The sequence below is a fragment of the Chiloscyllium plagiosum genome, chromosome 3 (assembly GCF_004010195.1).
Source record: "Chiloscyllium plagiosum isolate BGI_BamShark_2017 chromosome 3, ASM401019v2, whole genome shotgun sequence".
Classification (NCBI taxonomy): Eukaryota; Metazoa; Chordata; class Chondrichthyes; order Orectolobiformes; family Hemiscylliidae; genus Chiloscyllium; species Chiloscyllium plagiosum.
In genome coordinates this window covers 42128588-42143792 of record NC_057712.1, presented here as the reverse complement: position 1 = coordinate 42143792, position 15205 = coordinate 42128588, and the positions used below count along the sequence as shown (strand labels likewise).

Sequence of the window (15205 nt, the reverse complement as noted above, 5' to 3'; positions counted from 1 at the left end):
TTATCTCATTTCTGAAGGCTTCCCATTTTCCAGCCGTCCCTTTACCTGCGAACATCTGCCTCCAATCAGCTTTCGAAAGTTCTTGCCTAATATCATCAAAATTGGCCTTTCTCCAATTTAGAACTTCAACTTTTAGATCTGGTCTTTCCTTTTCCCTCACTATTTTAAGAGCTACAAAGAAAAACCTGGGAGCTATAGACCAGTAAGCCTAACATCCGTGGTGGGTAAGTTACTGGAGAAGACTCTGAGAGATAAGATATAGATGTATTTGGAAAGACAAGGTTTGATTAGCAGCAGTCAGCACAGCTTTGTGCATGAGAGATCATGTCCAACAAATTCGTTAGAGTTCTTTGATTGAAGTAACCAGGAAGTTTGACAAGGGTAGTGTGGTTGGTGGAAAACTTGTGGATTTCAGTAAGGCATTTATTAAGGTTCAACATGGAAGGCTGCTCTGGAAGGTTAGATTGCATGGAATCCAGGAGGGGCTAGCAATTTGGATACACAATTGGCTTAATGGTAGGAAGCAGAGGGTAACAAAGGAAGTGCCTCAGGGTCAGTGCTGGGCCCATTGCTGTTTGTAATCTTTATTAATGGTTTGGATGAGAACGTACAAGGCATGATTAGTAAGTTTGGAGATGACACTGAAATAGGTGGTATTGTGGACAGTGAGGAAGGTTACCAGGAATTGCGGCAGGACCTGGATCAGCTGAGGAAGTGGGCCGAGAAATGGCAAATGGAGTTTAGTATAGAACAGTATGAGGTGTTGCATTTTGGAAAGTCAAATCGAGGTAGGAGTTGCATGGTGAATGGTAAGACCTTAAGGAGTGTAGTGGAACAGGGGGACCTTGGAATTCAAGTGCATGATTCTCTGAAAGTGAAGTCACAGGTCGACAGGGCAGTGAAGAAGGCTTTTGGCACACTGGCCTTCAAGATTAGATTAGATTAGATTACTTTACAGTGTGGAAACAGGCCCTTTGGCCCAACAAGTCCACACCGACCCGCCGAAGCGCAAACCACCCATACCCCTACATTTACCCCTTACCTAACACTACGGACAATTCAGCATGGCCAATTCACCTGATCTGCACATCTTTGGACTGTGGGAGGAAACCGGAGCACCCGGAGGAAACCCACGCAGACACGGGGAGAATGTGCAAACTCCACACAGTCAGTCGCCTGAGGTGGGAATTGAATCCGGATCTCTGGCGCTGTGAGGCAGCAGTGCTAACTACTGTGCCACTGTGCCGCCCACACCACTGTGCCACTGTGCCGCCCACCTACAGTCAGAGCATTGAGTATAGAAGTTGGGAAGTTATGTTGCAGTTGTATAGAACGTTGGTGAGGACGCACTTGGAGCATTGTGTTCAGTTTTGATCACCTTGGTATAGGAAGGATGTTATTAAACTGGAAAAAGTGCAGAAGAAATTTACAAGGATGTTGCCTGGACTCAATGGTCAGAGTTATAGGGAGAGCTTGTACAAGATAGACTTTTTTATTTAAAGTGTAGGAGACTGAGGGGGGGGATCTTATAGAAATTTGTAAGATCGTGAGAAGCATGAATAGGGTGAATCGTCCTGGGTTGGGGAATTGAGGACTAGAGGACATCAGTTTAAGGTTAAGGGAAAAGAATAAGGGGGAACCCGAGGGACAACCTTTTTATACAGAGGGTGGTAAGCATATGGATTGAGCTGCCAATTAAAGTAGTTGAGGTGGGTGTACGAACAATATTTAAAAGGTATTTGGATAAATACATGGATAGGAAAGGTTTAGGAGGATATGGACCAAGTGCAGGGAAATGTGGTTAATGTAGGTGGAAATTTTGATCGGCATGGAGCGGTTTGGGCCAAAGCACCTGTCTCCGTGCTGTAGGTCTCTATGATTCCATGTCACTTCTGGTTCTTGCCTCCCACTCAAAATTTATGACCTCTAGTTTTCAACCCTACTGCCAAGATGGCCTTGAAAATTAATTTAATATTCAGTGCCACCCAGGCAAGGATTTCATACAGGAATATAAGATCTTTCAAATTCGAAGATTGTTTAGGTTATGGTGCTACAGTGTTGATCACAGCATTATATTAGATACTGGAGCTTTGTCACCAAACTCAGTAGTAACTGCTATAACTATTATAACTGATGAAGGAGCGGCACTCCAAAAGCTAGTGTGCTTCCAATTAAACCTGTTGGACTATAACCTGGTGTTGTGTGATTTTTAACTTTGTACATCCCAGTCCAATACCAGCATCTCCAAATCATATTATATGGAAGTGCACATATCCCTCTAGGACCTCTTGAGGGGTATGTGGACTTCCATGTAACAGCCGGCCTTGCCCAGTTATGATGCTTCAGCAACATCTTTGAAGTGCTTTGAATGCAAATACTCCTGTCTCTCTTATACCCAATAAGAGTGAGTGAGACTGGAATCCGTTGCAGTGCATGGATGTGGGACCAGATGTGCCTACTATCATTCCACAAAATGATCAACACAGAAACAATAATTTACATGAAAATTCAATAGAGGATGTGCAAAGTGCACCACATTTATTTCAATAATAATGTTTTTGTCCTTATCGCCTTTCTAGCCATCACATTTGTGAGAACCATTTGAGAAGGACCATCACTGTTAGAGCAGATACTATAACATGCCCTATAAATCTCAATAATTCAGGAGCAACTATAGCAAACTGTTAAAATTGTATACATTTTTTAAGAATGGAAACACATGAAAATACACGCCTCATTAATGCTCAAACTATTTACAATTTTTTTTTTGTTCCTACTATGTCTGGTTCTGCCCTGACATTATAATTTTGAAATTGAGGCAGTTTGTTCATTGTGACCCCCCTATTGCTTTGATGGCTGTAACAAATGTCATATTCAGTTATAGGGCTTTGAGGACTGTTATGTACTGGGGTTCTTATGCATTGTTGAAGGGCCATTCCCTTTGCTCTTGCTTGAAGAAGCTGTTGGGGTCTTTGGTGGAGAAGTCATAAGAGTGTCTTGAGATGAGGACCCTTGGGCAGCTGCCATATGCTGCTCCACCATCTGTGTGTGCAAATGCACTATCCTCTCTCCCTAAGGGAAAGGGACTCTCAGAAGGAGTCCACTGTTGCATTGAACCCATGGCTAGAGCCATTGTATGCAGATCAGAGTGCATATGAATTGAATCCTTGACCTTGCTCACCATGGTTGTGATGTTCCTCCTCTTGGATGAATTCATATCGCCAAATGTTTGAACAATTCCATATCCCACCTAAAGTTATGCACGGTGGCTCAGTGGTTAGCACTGCTGCCTCACAGCACCAGGGTCCCAGGTTTAAATCCAGCTGTGGGCAACGGTCTGTGTGGAGTTTGCACATTCTCCCTGTGTCTGCGTGGGTTTCCTCTGAGTGCTCCGGTTTCCTCCCACAGTCCAAAGATGTGCAGGTCAGGTGAATTGGCCATGGTAAATTGCCCGTAGTGTTAGGTGCATTAGTCAGGAGGAATGGCTCTGGGTGGTTCCTCTTTGGAGGGTCAGTGTGGACTGGTTGGGCTGGAGGGCCTGTTTCTACACTGTAGGGAATCTAATAATAAAAAAAATCATAATCCGCGCCATCTCTACCATATTGTACCTCTGCTGCATGTCCAGCAGGTTCTTGTGGTCATGTCCAGAGGCTTGTCATCAACATGGGCTGATCAGGGTGTCTGATATTCAGCTGTCCTGTGATCATCTGATTATCCAAATGTCACATCCAGCTTCAGTTTCTGGGACATGTCTCTGGTTTGGTTTTCAGTTTGTTTTCCTCAATCTATATAAGCCCCACAGACTGTGTAGATGTAACTGTGCTGACACTGGCTGATAATGAGGCAGATGACAATGCATCCTTTGGGGTCCTGACTTTTTTTTATTCCTGGAGGGCTCTTTCCACAGTATGGCTATGGCCTGAAGCATATACAGCCTTTATGGAGAACAAACAAAAATGCCATACAGTGTAGTGTTATGTCATTAAAACCACTTTTATATGTGCACCTCCATTGCACGTACAGCATGTCATTCACCTGTTGCTTCCGAGACACACAAATGCAAGTCTCCACAGTGCTTTGGACTCAACTGCCATCACTCTTCTGGCATGGCTGCCCATTTGCCTTGGTAAATTGTTGATGACCATACCAGAGACATCAGTTAAGATGCAACATTGGCATTTAACCTGATGGATTGGAGCAAGTGGTAGACCCATTTCCTGCACGGGAGCCAGGTGAAACCTTTTGATTGCTCTCCTCCTTTTCCACCTTCATCTAGCCCATTGTATTGTACAAAAAAGGATTCTGTCCTAACATGTATCTTAATAATAAGTTTAAATGTTTAAAACCATCTCCAAGTTCTCTACAACAATAGCAGTAAGGTTTTCTTTGTAGTCAGAGAACTTCTTTATTTCTTTCCTAATTTCAAGGAATCAGCTCTTATTGCCAAGTTTGTCAGGATTTAACAGATTAACTCATCTTAAAATAAAATCTTATTTTATCTCATTTCATTCTGGTTCAAGGCATTGTTTGATGAAAACTGGCACTTATTGCGAGTCCTCGTAACAGAGAGGGATGCCACGTTATACCTAGATGATAAATTGATTGAGACAAGGCAACTAGAACCGGTTCTTGGTATCTTCATCAGTGGAAGAACACAAATAGGGAAGTACTTTGGGAAAGAAGCAACTGTACCAGTAAGTTTGACTTCTCAAAAATTCCATTCATGCAGTAATGACTTCCTGCAAACACTAAAGGCTGAGAGAGGGGATCTGTCTTTACTATTTATCTCTTGATGTTTTGCTGGTTTAAAGTTGGTGTAATAAAAATGAATGGAAATGCTCTCATTGAGTAGCAATTCCTGAGCAAACTAATGAGAGGCTAAGATTTATAAGTTATAAAAATCAAAACACTTCCATCATATTTCCAAAATTTAATATTATGAAGTGTTGGATATAGAACAATATATACCATTGTTTTAAAAAGGCAAAATACAAATACTTCTATCATTATATTTTGTTTACAGTTTGAAGTTCAAAAGTTAAGGATTTACTGTGACCCAGAACAAAATCAACGAGAAACTGCCTGTGAAATTCCAGCTGTTGTAAGTACCACTCTGCACAGAAGCTTCGTTGTAACCTTATTTCTTGTAAGCATAACCCATACTTATTATGTTACTTTCCAATCAAAGTACATTGATGACATCCCTATGTCATTAAAAGTAAATCCTTAGACACACCTTAAGAAATTCCACAAGACAGCTGATATTAAATATATTCATTTTGATAAATGTGTAATATTGAAATAAATATAGTTGGAAAAAAATCAATAAAATTTCTCTTTAGATGAAAAATGGAATGAAATGCATTACCTGGTCTACCCCCAAGTTTGGTTCTGCAGTAACATCTGCATTCATCTATAGCCTAAAGTTCTTTTCAACTATTTATATATCTGCTGTATACTATAATATGGCAGAAACTCTTGAACAGACAAATTAGGATTATCTTGTCTCTATATCTTGTTGCCCGAAAGGTGTGCTCAAACCTTTTACTCAGGCGTTCTTCCCTTGTGTGACAGAAAAATTAAGGGAACTGACTCAGACTTTAATTTTAAAAAGACCTTCTTTGTTTAGCCCTTTAAGTACCAATGCTCGGTATAATACATACATTTGTTGCAACTTTTACTTCTTACTTCGTCTACCTTCAACTTTAACTCACTTCATTTAACTTCACTCTCGTTTACTTTACTTAATTTGCATGTAATTCTAACTCTAACTTTAACTCTGTAAGATTAGCTTAAAACAAATACTACCCCGATTTGAGTGAAGTGGTCAACATTTGCTCTCAGCGTAGATCTTGCCTTAGGGTCCTTTGTCTTCATTGAAGATAACTTCAGGGCACATATTTCTCAAGTGCTGGTCTCGAAGGCTTCTCCTGCAAAATTCTTTGTTCTGCGAACTTTGAGCACAAAATGTCCTTGTTTCCAGAATCTTCTCTGGCACTCAGTCAATGAATTGATCAAACTTGATCACAATGTTTGATCCCAGCTAATGGAATTTACTGGTAAAAAACAACCCTCAAGTGTTTACACCAAGTCACAAACAGCTAGATACCATGCTCCATATAAGGTAATAGTGGTGCCAACCTATCTAGCAGATCATCATGACCACCTTATTTGGTCAACACAGGAAACTGCAGGTCACAGCTTACAGGACAGGTCACAACATGTCCTGGCTACAGCTTTAACCGATGCCAGAGTTAAATTAGCTTGACTGTAGCTCTAAACCAGTCTTGTGGCCATTTCTGCTGCTGGCCACTTGACCATACTCTGTGTCACATATGGTTTAACAGATATCACTCATGAGTTTTCTGTGTTTTGGCACTTCATCATTTGGCTGTGAGCACTTTACTTACCTCCATATTTATTATGCCATTCACTGGATTGCACCAGGTGGTTTATTTATCCAGATGGTTATTGCATAGGTTGAAATATGTAAAGTCAACCAATATATTTATTTTCAAATATGCCTGCTATTCCCTTCAAGTTTCTACATCTCTTTAAGTTCACTTCAAATCCTTGTACTTTGAATGTTAACTTGCTCTTCATTTCTCTTGCTCCACTCCCAAAAATCTACGAATGCAAGGGTCAAAATATCCTTGAAACATACACAAATTGCACAAATGAATTACATCTTGTAAAATCAGGTGTTACTGATTTGGGTTTCTTAAACTGTTTGGCTATAAAGTGCCTTCACTTGCCACACACAGAAGCACACAAGTATGATCATACAAAACGATATAAAAGTGCCGTGCATTTAAATAAATCGCTTGTACTCCAAAAAAAGTTACAGGGTGCTTTGCTCACACCAGCACACTAACAGACAAGATGCTAACGCCACACCATCCAACTATCATTCAATAGGATAGAAGAAATAAGAACAGGAGTAGGTCTTTTTTCCATTTTAATAACATTCTTCCAAAAGCAGGGCAACAGGAACTGTGCAAGATACTCGAAAAGTGGCCTCACCAACATCCTGCACAGCCTCAGTATAACAACTCGTATATCCAATGGTCTTAGCAATGAACGCAAGCATGCTGTGGGCGGCACGGTGGCACAGTGGACTTGTTGGGCCGAAGGGCCTGTTTCCACACTGTAATGTAATCTAATCTAAAAATCTAAAAAAAAATCTAAACACCTTCTTAACCACTCTGTCTACCCGTGATGCCATTTTCAAAGAACTATGTACAGGTCTGAGGATTTATCTTTATGGTACTCCACAAGTTACATCTTTGCAATCTGGAAGAGGACCACCAATCTCAACTATCTGTCTTCTGTTGTTAATCAATCCCCAATCTCTGCAAATACATTACCTCAATTGCTCTTATTTTGAGCAATATCCTTTCCTGTGGTACCTTATCAAATGCTTTCTGGAAATCCAAATACGTTAGATCTGCTGGTTTCCCCCTAGAGTTGATTAGCTTTGTGTTATATCCTTAAAGCACTCTAGCAAATTAGTCAAACGTATCCCTATCACAAAATCATGTTACTTGCTTGATTGTGTGAAGGTTTTGTAAATGTCCTACTATTTCATCACTCTAGCATTTTCCCAATGACAGATGTCAAACTAATTGGCTTATATTTTCCTGCTTTCTGTCTCCCTCCCTTCTTGAAGAGAAGTGTCACATTAGCTGGAACCCTCTTAGAATCCAGTGAGTTATGGAATATTTTGACCAATGCCTTCACTATCTCTACAGCCACTTCCTTTAAATTCTTGGAAGCAGACCCTTATGTCCTGGAGACTTGTTTGCCTTTTGTCCCATTATGCTGTCAAAGTTTTGTCCCTGGTGATAGATATTAGCACCTTGTTTACCTATTTGTTTGGGATGTTTATAGTGAAGACAGATGCAAAATATTGGTTTAAATTATCTACATTTGTTAACCACATATGATTCATCCTTCTTATCAGGATCTTCTTTCTGACCAGAATAAATCTTTGCTGAGCATTATGAAATATTTACTTGAATTTCTGCTACTGTTCGTCCACCAACTTTCACTTTGCCTATTTTCCTAGCTCCCTTTATATTGTTCTTTCTTCATACATCTGTTATTGCTCTTATTAAAGTTTGAGATACTGGTTTGTAATCTGAATTGCTCTCCCTCAAACTGAATTTGAAATTCTATAATTATAATATGGTCTCGGTAGTAATCCAGAGATCCTGAACTACAAAATCAGAAATTGCTGGAAAAACTCAGCAGGTCTGGAGATAAAGCAGAGTTAATGTTTCAGATCCAATGACCCTTCCTCAGAACTTGTTCTTTTGGTAATCAGCAGAATATAGGTAGACTGGAGAGTTTGGCAGAGAAATGGCAGAGAGTTCAGTCTGAGCAAATGCGAGGTGATGCATTTCCGAAGATCCAATTCAAGAGCAAACTATACAGTAAATGCAAAAGTACTGGGGAAAATTGACGTACAGAGAGATCTGGGTGTTCAGGTCCATACAGCATGCTTTCTTCATCGGATGGGGTATTGAGTACAAGAGTTGGCAGATCACGTTACAGTTGTATAAGACCTTGGTTCGGCCACATTTGGAATACCGTGTACAGTTCTAGTCGCCACATTACCAAAAGGATGTGGATGCTTTGGAGAGGATGCAGAGGAGGTTCACCAGGATGTTGCCTGGTCTGGAGGGGGCTAGCTGTGAAGAGAGGTTGAGTAGATTAGTATTATTTTCATTGGAAAGAAGGAGGTTGGGGTGGGGGTACTTGATTGAGGCCTACAAAATCATGAAAGGTGTAGATAGAGTGGATAGCAAGAAGCTTTTTCCCAGAGCGGGGAACTCAATTACTAGGAATCACAAGTTCAAAGTAAGGGGGAAAAGTTTAAGGGAGATATGTGTGGAAAGGTCTTTGCGCAGAGGATGGTGGGTGCTTGGAACACATTGCCAGCAGAGGTGGTAGAGGTGGGTATGATACTGTTATTTAAGATGTATCTAGACAAATACATGAATGGGCAGGGAGCAGAGGGATTACAGACCCTTAAAAATAGGCGATAGGTTTAGATAGAGGCTCTGGATCAGTACAGGTTTGGAGGACAGAAGAGCCGGTTCAGAGCTGTAATTTTCTTTGTTTTTTGTTCTTAATCCATAACTATATACCTCTTATTAGGTATACCTCATTCAATATTATTGGATCTAAAATAGCCTGTTCTGGCGCAGAGTTTTGCAACGTACTGCGTAAGAAAAATTTCCTGATGCATACTACAAATGTCTTCCAATTTTACCCTTGCCCATTTGATTTGTCCAGTAAATATTCAAATTAATTTATATTATCATGCCCTTCTAAAATGTCTTTGCTATTTCTTGTTTTATTCTTTACCCTACAGTGAGGCAACTCTTTGTAGGGTAAAGAGCTATAAATTAGCTCCATCCATGACTTCTTTCTCTTTATGTCCCTTACTTCCACCCAAACTGATTTTGCAACATGATATATTACACTTGTATCATGACTCACTGTGCAACTAATAACAAAGCTACCCCACCTCTTTTCCTTTTAGTCTACTTTTAAAGTTTTTCAAATACCTTTGAATATTGAGTTCGCAGTCATGACCGCCCTTCAATCAAGTCTCGACATTGTTTCAAGTCATTTTAATTTAATTCTATGAAACTGCGATTGCTGGAAATCTAAAATATAAAATGAAAATCCTGCAGATATGATCGTACTTGTGGATAGAAGAACAGAATCATAATCCATTCAAATTAACATAGTTGAACTGTCTGCATATGCTGCTATACCTGATGTGTTTCTCCAGTACTTGCTGTTTTTATTTAGTTTATCCCTATTTATGGCTTCAAATTATCTAGCTTGGTAAAACTGCTATATCGGTTCAGATAAAGACCTTAAGATTTTGTTTTATGGACCAGGGCAGACCCCATCAAAACATTTCAGAAAAATAGTCGGACCCTAATTTTTCTAGTTGTTTTAAGCAAGTGTAACATGGATATTCCAGGAGTTATGCAGCTGTTCAAAACCCTTCGGTTTTAAACAAAACAATTTATTTACAGAGTAATGCATGAAACACAAACAAAAGAGAACAGAATAACTTAATGTATCTAAAAACCAAACAGGTTATCCCAATTTAATGATGCTGTTCCAAATATCTGCAACAATCCCCATAATCATCCCTTGGCAAAAAAAGTAAAATCAAACACAGGATCTTACAGGAGAGAGAGAGATGGCAGAGAGTCGGCATGGAACACCTTCTTCCATGTAGCTATTTCTTTGACTAGCAGCCTCAAACCAACTGACTAGCAGTTCTGAACAGCTAGACTACTAAAAACTAAACCAAACCAAACCAAACTGGAAAAAAACTGAGCTGAGAGAACTGGCCACGCCCCCTTCATTGTACAATTGTTTGTTTAAAAGCTTAAAAGCTTCTTTAAGTAAATAAACCCAGACATTTCAGAATCTATGTGTTTACAATCCCTCTGGGGAAAAAAAAACCATGGATAACCTAACCTTGTTAATGAAATAGCATCGTCACACCTCCCCTCTTAAAAAAATGAACCATCAATATCCAAAGATGACTTGATTTTAAAACCCCCTAATGTTAACTTGTTACTACACCCACACACATTACATTGACTATAAACATGCAAAAATGCACTATTACATTCCGTTTCAGTCCATTTACTCCTGCCACCAAGCGCTTCTGTTTCTCATCGAAGTCTCGACAGTGCATCGGCAACCACGTTTCTTGTCCTGCCACATGCACAATTTTCAAATTGAATGGCTGTAACAAGAAACTCCACCAAAACAGTCTGGAATTTTTGTCCTTAAATTTCTTCACAAACTTCAATGGGTTATGATCAGTGTGTATGATTGTCTCAGATACATTACTGGTAACATAAACATTGAAATATTGTAACGCCAACACAAAGCTCAAAGCCTCCTTCTCAACTGTAGAATATTTCTGCTGATGAATTCTCAGTTTCTTGGAGAAATACCCGATAAGTTTTTCTATCTTCTTGTCGTCTTCTTGTAAGAGCACAACATCAACACCCACATCGCTAGCTTCGATAGCCACCTTGAATGGCTTTGCATTATTAGGTGTGGCTAAGGCCACATCTTAGCTAGGGCAATAGTTTATACTAGGGCAATGGTTAACACAGCTTTCAGGCTGTCAAATGCCTTCTGACAGTTCACTAGTCACTAATTCAGTGAGTGAAGCAGACATAATGCTAAAATTTGGCACAAATTTTCGATAAAATGCACTCAATCCCGGGAATCATCGAACTGCTCTTTTTGTCGATGGTAAGGGAAACTCCCCAATTACCTTTGTGTTTGTATTCCTTGGTGCCATTTGTCCATGTCCAATAACATGGCGCAGGAAGGTGACTTGGACTTTGGCAAATTCACTTTTAGCCAGATTTATCACCAAGCCTGTCTCCTGAAGTTGATCAAACAATTCTGATAAATATTGCAAATATTCATTCCATGTGAGATTAAAAATCACAATGTCATCTATATATATGACACAATTGGGTAATCCAGAGATGACCTCATTGGTTAGTCTTTGAAATGTGGCTGGCACATTTTTTATACCAAATAGCATGACTTTAAATTGATATAGTCCATTTGGTGTTGTGAAAGCCGAAATTGTCTTTGCTCTTTCAGACAAAGGTACTTGCGGTATCCTTTGAGCAAGTCCAACTTAGAAATATATGTTGGTTGTTCCACCTTTTCAATACAGTCTTCCAAATGCAGAATCGGATATGCAGCACTCTTTGTAACTGCATTGACTGTGCGATAGTCCACACATAACTGTTGGGTGCCATCTGGTTTTGGCACTGTTACTATGGGTGAGCTCCAATCATTGTAACTCACTTCGATTATGTTATCTCTGAGCATGTGTACAATCTGCTTTTGAACCTGTGCCAACATTAGAGGGTTATGCCTACAAGGATGTTGCTTAATCGGAACAGCACCTCCTATATCTACATCATGCATAATCGGAACAGCACCTCCTATATCTACATCATGCATAATCAGGTTAGTACTTTCCACCTTATTTCCACATACCTCCCCCATGTGATAGTAATAACTCTTCCAGTCATTTTGATTTTCCTCTGGAAGTTAACTTAATAATTTATCCCGATTTTTGATAATTTCCTTATTGTCCAATTTAATTTGAGAAATGTCCAATTCAGAATTGTCTGAACCTAGTTGTAACCAATAACGCATTCTCCTTTTGCTTTCCTTCCCTATCAAAATATCTTTTGAGCATATTCACATGACACACTCTGTGAGATTTCTTTTTGTCTGGAGTTCTTATCAAATAGTTCACCTCACTCAATCTTCTTTCAACTTGATAAGGTCCACTTAGCCTTAAAGGTTCACGTATCCTTGAAAGTAATACTAACACCTTATCTCTGAGAGCAAAATTGCTAGTTTTTGATTTCTCGTCTGCTTCCCGTTTCAGTATATGCTGTGATACTTGTAAATCCTCTCTAGACAACTCTCCTGCTCTGTTAAAGCATTTGCTAAAATCTGACACATAGTCCACATATGTGGTCTCTGAATTCTGACTTACTAATTTCTCCTTAATCAATTTTAGTGGTCCTCTTACTTCATGCTCAAAAACAAATTCAAATGGACTGAATTTGGTTGATTCATTTGGTAAATCACTGATGACAGAAAGTATAAATGGAATTCCCTAATCCCAATCATCTGGAAAATCTTGACTATAAGCCATCAACAAGATCTTAATGTCTGGTACCACCTTTCTAGCTCTCTCTGCAATTCTGAATGGTAGATTTGAATTGTTTTATTTCTAAGCTGTCCATAACTTCCTAGAATAATTGTGACGTGAAGCTTGATGCTTGATCTGATTGTATCTCTGTGGGTAGTCTGTATCTAATGAAAAATTTGAGTAACTTCTCTACAATCCTTTTTGCTGTGAAATTGCACAGCAAAATGGCCTCTGGATACATCTATTATTGTTAACAAATACTGATTTTCACTTTTTGATTTAGGTAGAGGTCCTAGACAATCAATTAAGACTCTTGTAAAAAGTTTCCCAAATGCAAGAATTGGTACTAAAGGTGCGGGTTTTATTACTGCCTGTGGTTTTCCAATTACCTGATATGTATGACATTTGGCAAAATTCAACTGCATTCGTGTGCAGTCTAGACCATTAAAAAATGTTCTTGTATTTTAGCGTGAGTCTTTCTCAACCCTAAATGACTTCCTACTGGTGGTTCATGCACCACCCACAACACCTCAAGATAGGAGTTTCCAGGTGAGTGGTAAGGCTTTGAGGAGTGTAGTGGAATAAAGGGATCTTGGAGTTCACAGTTTCCTGAACGTGGAGTCACAGTAGACAGAGCAGTGAAAAATGCTTTTGGCACACTGATATTCATCAGTCAGGGCATTGAGTCCAGAAGTTGGGAAGTTAAATTGCAGTTATACAGGATGTTGGTGAGGCAGCACTTTGAGCATTGTCTTCTGTTTTGGTCACCTCATTGTAGGAAGGATGTTATTAACTGGAAAGAGTGCAGAAAAAAATTACAAGGATGTTGCCTGTTAGAGGGAAAGGTTGGACAAGCTAGGACATTTTTCTTTAGAGCATAGGAGACTGAAAGGGGACATTATAGAGGTGTATAAGATCATGAGAGGCATGAATAGCATGAACACCCTCAGTCTTTTTCCCAGGGTTGGGGAATCGAGGACTAGAGGGCCTCAGTTTAAGGTTATAGGGGAAAGAATAAAAGGAAACCTGAGGGACAACTTTTGTACAGAGGGTGGTATGCACATGGAATGAGCTGCCAGTGGAAGTGGTTGAGGCAGGTACATTAAAATATTTAAAAGGCGTTTTGACAAATACATGGATAGGAAAGGATTAGAAGAATATGGGCCAAATGCAGGGAAATTAGGTTAGCGTGGACCAGCATTTTGGTCAGCATGGACCAGTTTGGGCCAAGTGGCCTGTCTCCATGCTGTAGGACTCCATGACCTCCTTTCTATAACTCACTGGCAACACAACTGGACCTTCTGCTCATTTCCCATCCGCCTGAATATGTCCATTTCCTCATTAAGACATCATTTTTAAGATTGTAGCACACGGGGAATCTTCTTCCATTTATGCTTTTCAATATAGTTGGTTTAGCTTCTCATCTTTCTGCTGTAATTCATCTAATTTCTCTGAACTAAAGACATTTGGTTTGTCTTCTATCTAGTCCTGTTTTATGTCAACCATTTGATCAATCAGGGTCTCTGCTAATTCCACTTCAACCTTCTTATCTATACTCTATAATCTACATATCATTCTAACAAATGAGAGACTTAACAAACAATCAAGGTATTTTTCAATGTATAATTTCCGTTACATCACATTGTAAACTTTTGCTATAAATTCTGTGTCTTACAGTTGTGCACTCCACAACCACCTGATGAAGGAACGGCACTCCGAAAGGTGGTGCTTCCAATTAAACCTGTTGGACTATAACCTGGTGTTGTGTGATTTGTAACTCTGTACACCCCAGTCCAACACTGGCATCTCCAAATCATGACTATATAATCGAGCATTTGTCTCACAGTGAATTCCCCTTACTAGTACCTTTTCTGGCAATACTCCTTCAGCAGTACATATTCTTCATCTTTCAGTATCAAAGAGGATCCCGTATATCTTAATATTGTAGCCTCTTTACCTGCTGCTGAAAATGTGTTGCTGGAAAAGCGCAGCAGGTCAGGCAGCATCCAGGGAGCAGGAGAATCGACGTTTCGGGCATAAGCCCTTCTTCAGGAATGAGGAATTTCTCCTTAACTGACCTCCAACCAGCTTGTACATTCTGGTATTGCTTTCTAGCTTCCACTGCGCTTCCCATTACCATTCCAACAAAATTCGCTGGCTTATCCTGTTTTTCTACATCCGGCTTCCTAGTGCTTTTCCTAACCCACCAACACTGTGATTTCATGTGGCCTGCTTTTTTGCAGTTAAAACAGTGGAGTTTTTTAACTTCTGTTTCCCCTTCAAGGGTTTCCATTTTACCCTGTCGTAAGCTATCCTTATGATCTCACCGTGACCTACTTTTTTTTACCATGTGAGAATTTCTCTTTTCCCCAATTTGTAACCCTTACAGATTGAAACTGATGTTAGAACCCAAAGTTTGATTTATGAACTAACTCATAATCATCAGTCATTTCAGCTGCT

At 39.7% G+C, this 15205-nt stretch overlaps 1 protein-coding gene across 1 annotated transcript in view; it reads left to right on the top strand.

Annotated features, from left to right (window-relative positions):
• The window catches only part of col21a1 (collagen, type XXI, alpha 1), a 468143-nt gene that overhangs the window by 62622 nt on the left and 390316 nt on the right, over nucleotides 1-15205 (top strand). Inside the window, exons 6-7 of the mRNA XM_043681233.1 lie at nucleotides 4521-4694; nucleotides 5024-5101. Of these exons, the coding sequence (XP_043537168.1) occupies nucleotides 4521-4694; nucleotides 5024-5101 (252 nt within the window). The remainder of the gene's footprint in view (nucleotides 1-4520; nucleotides 4695-5023; nucleotides 5102-15205) is intronic.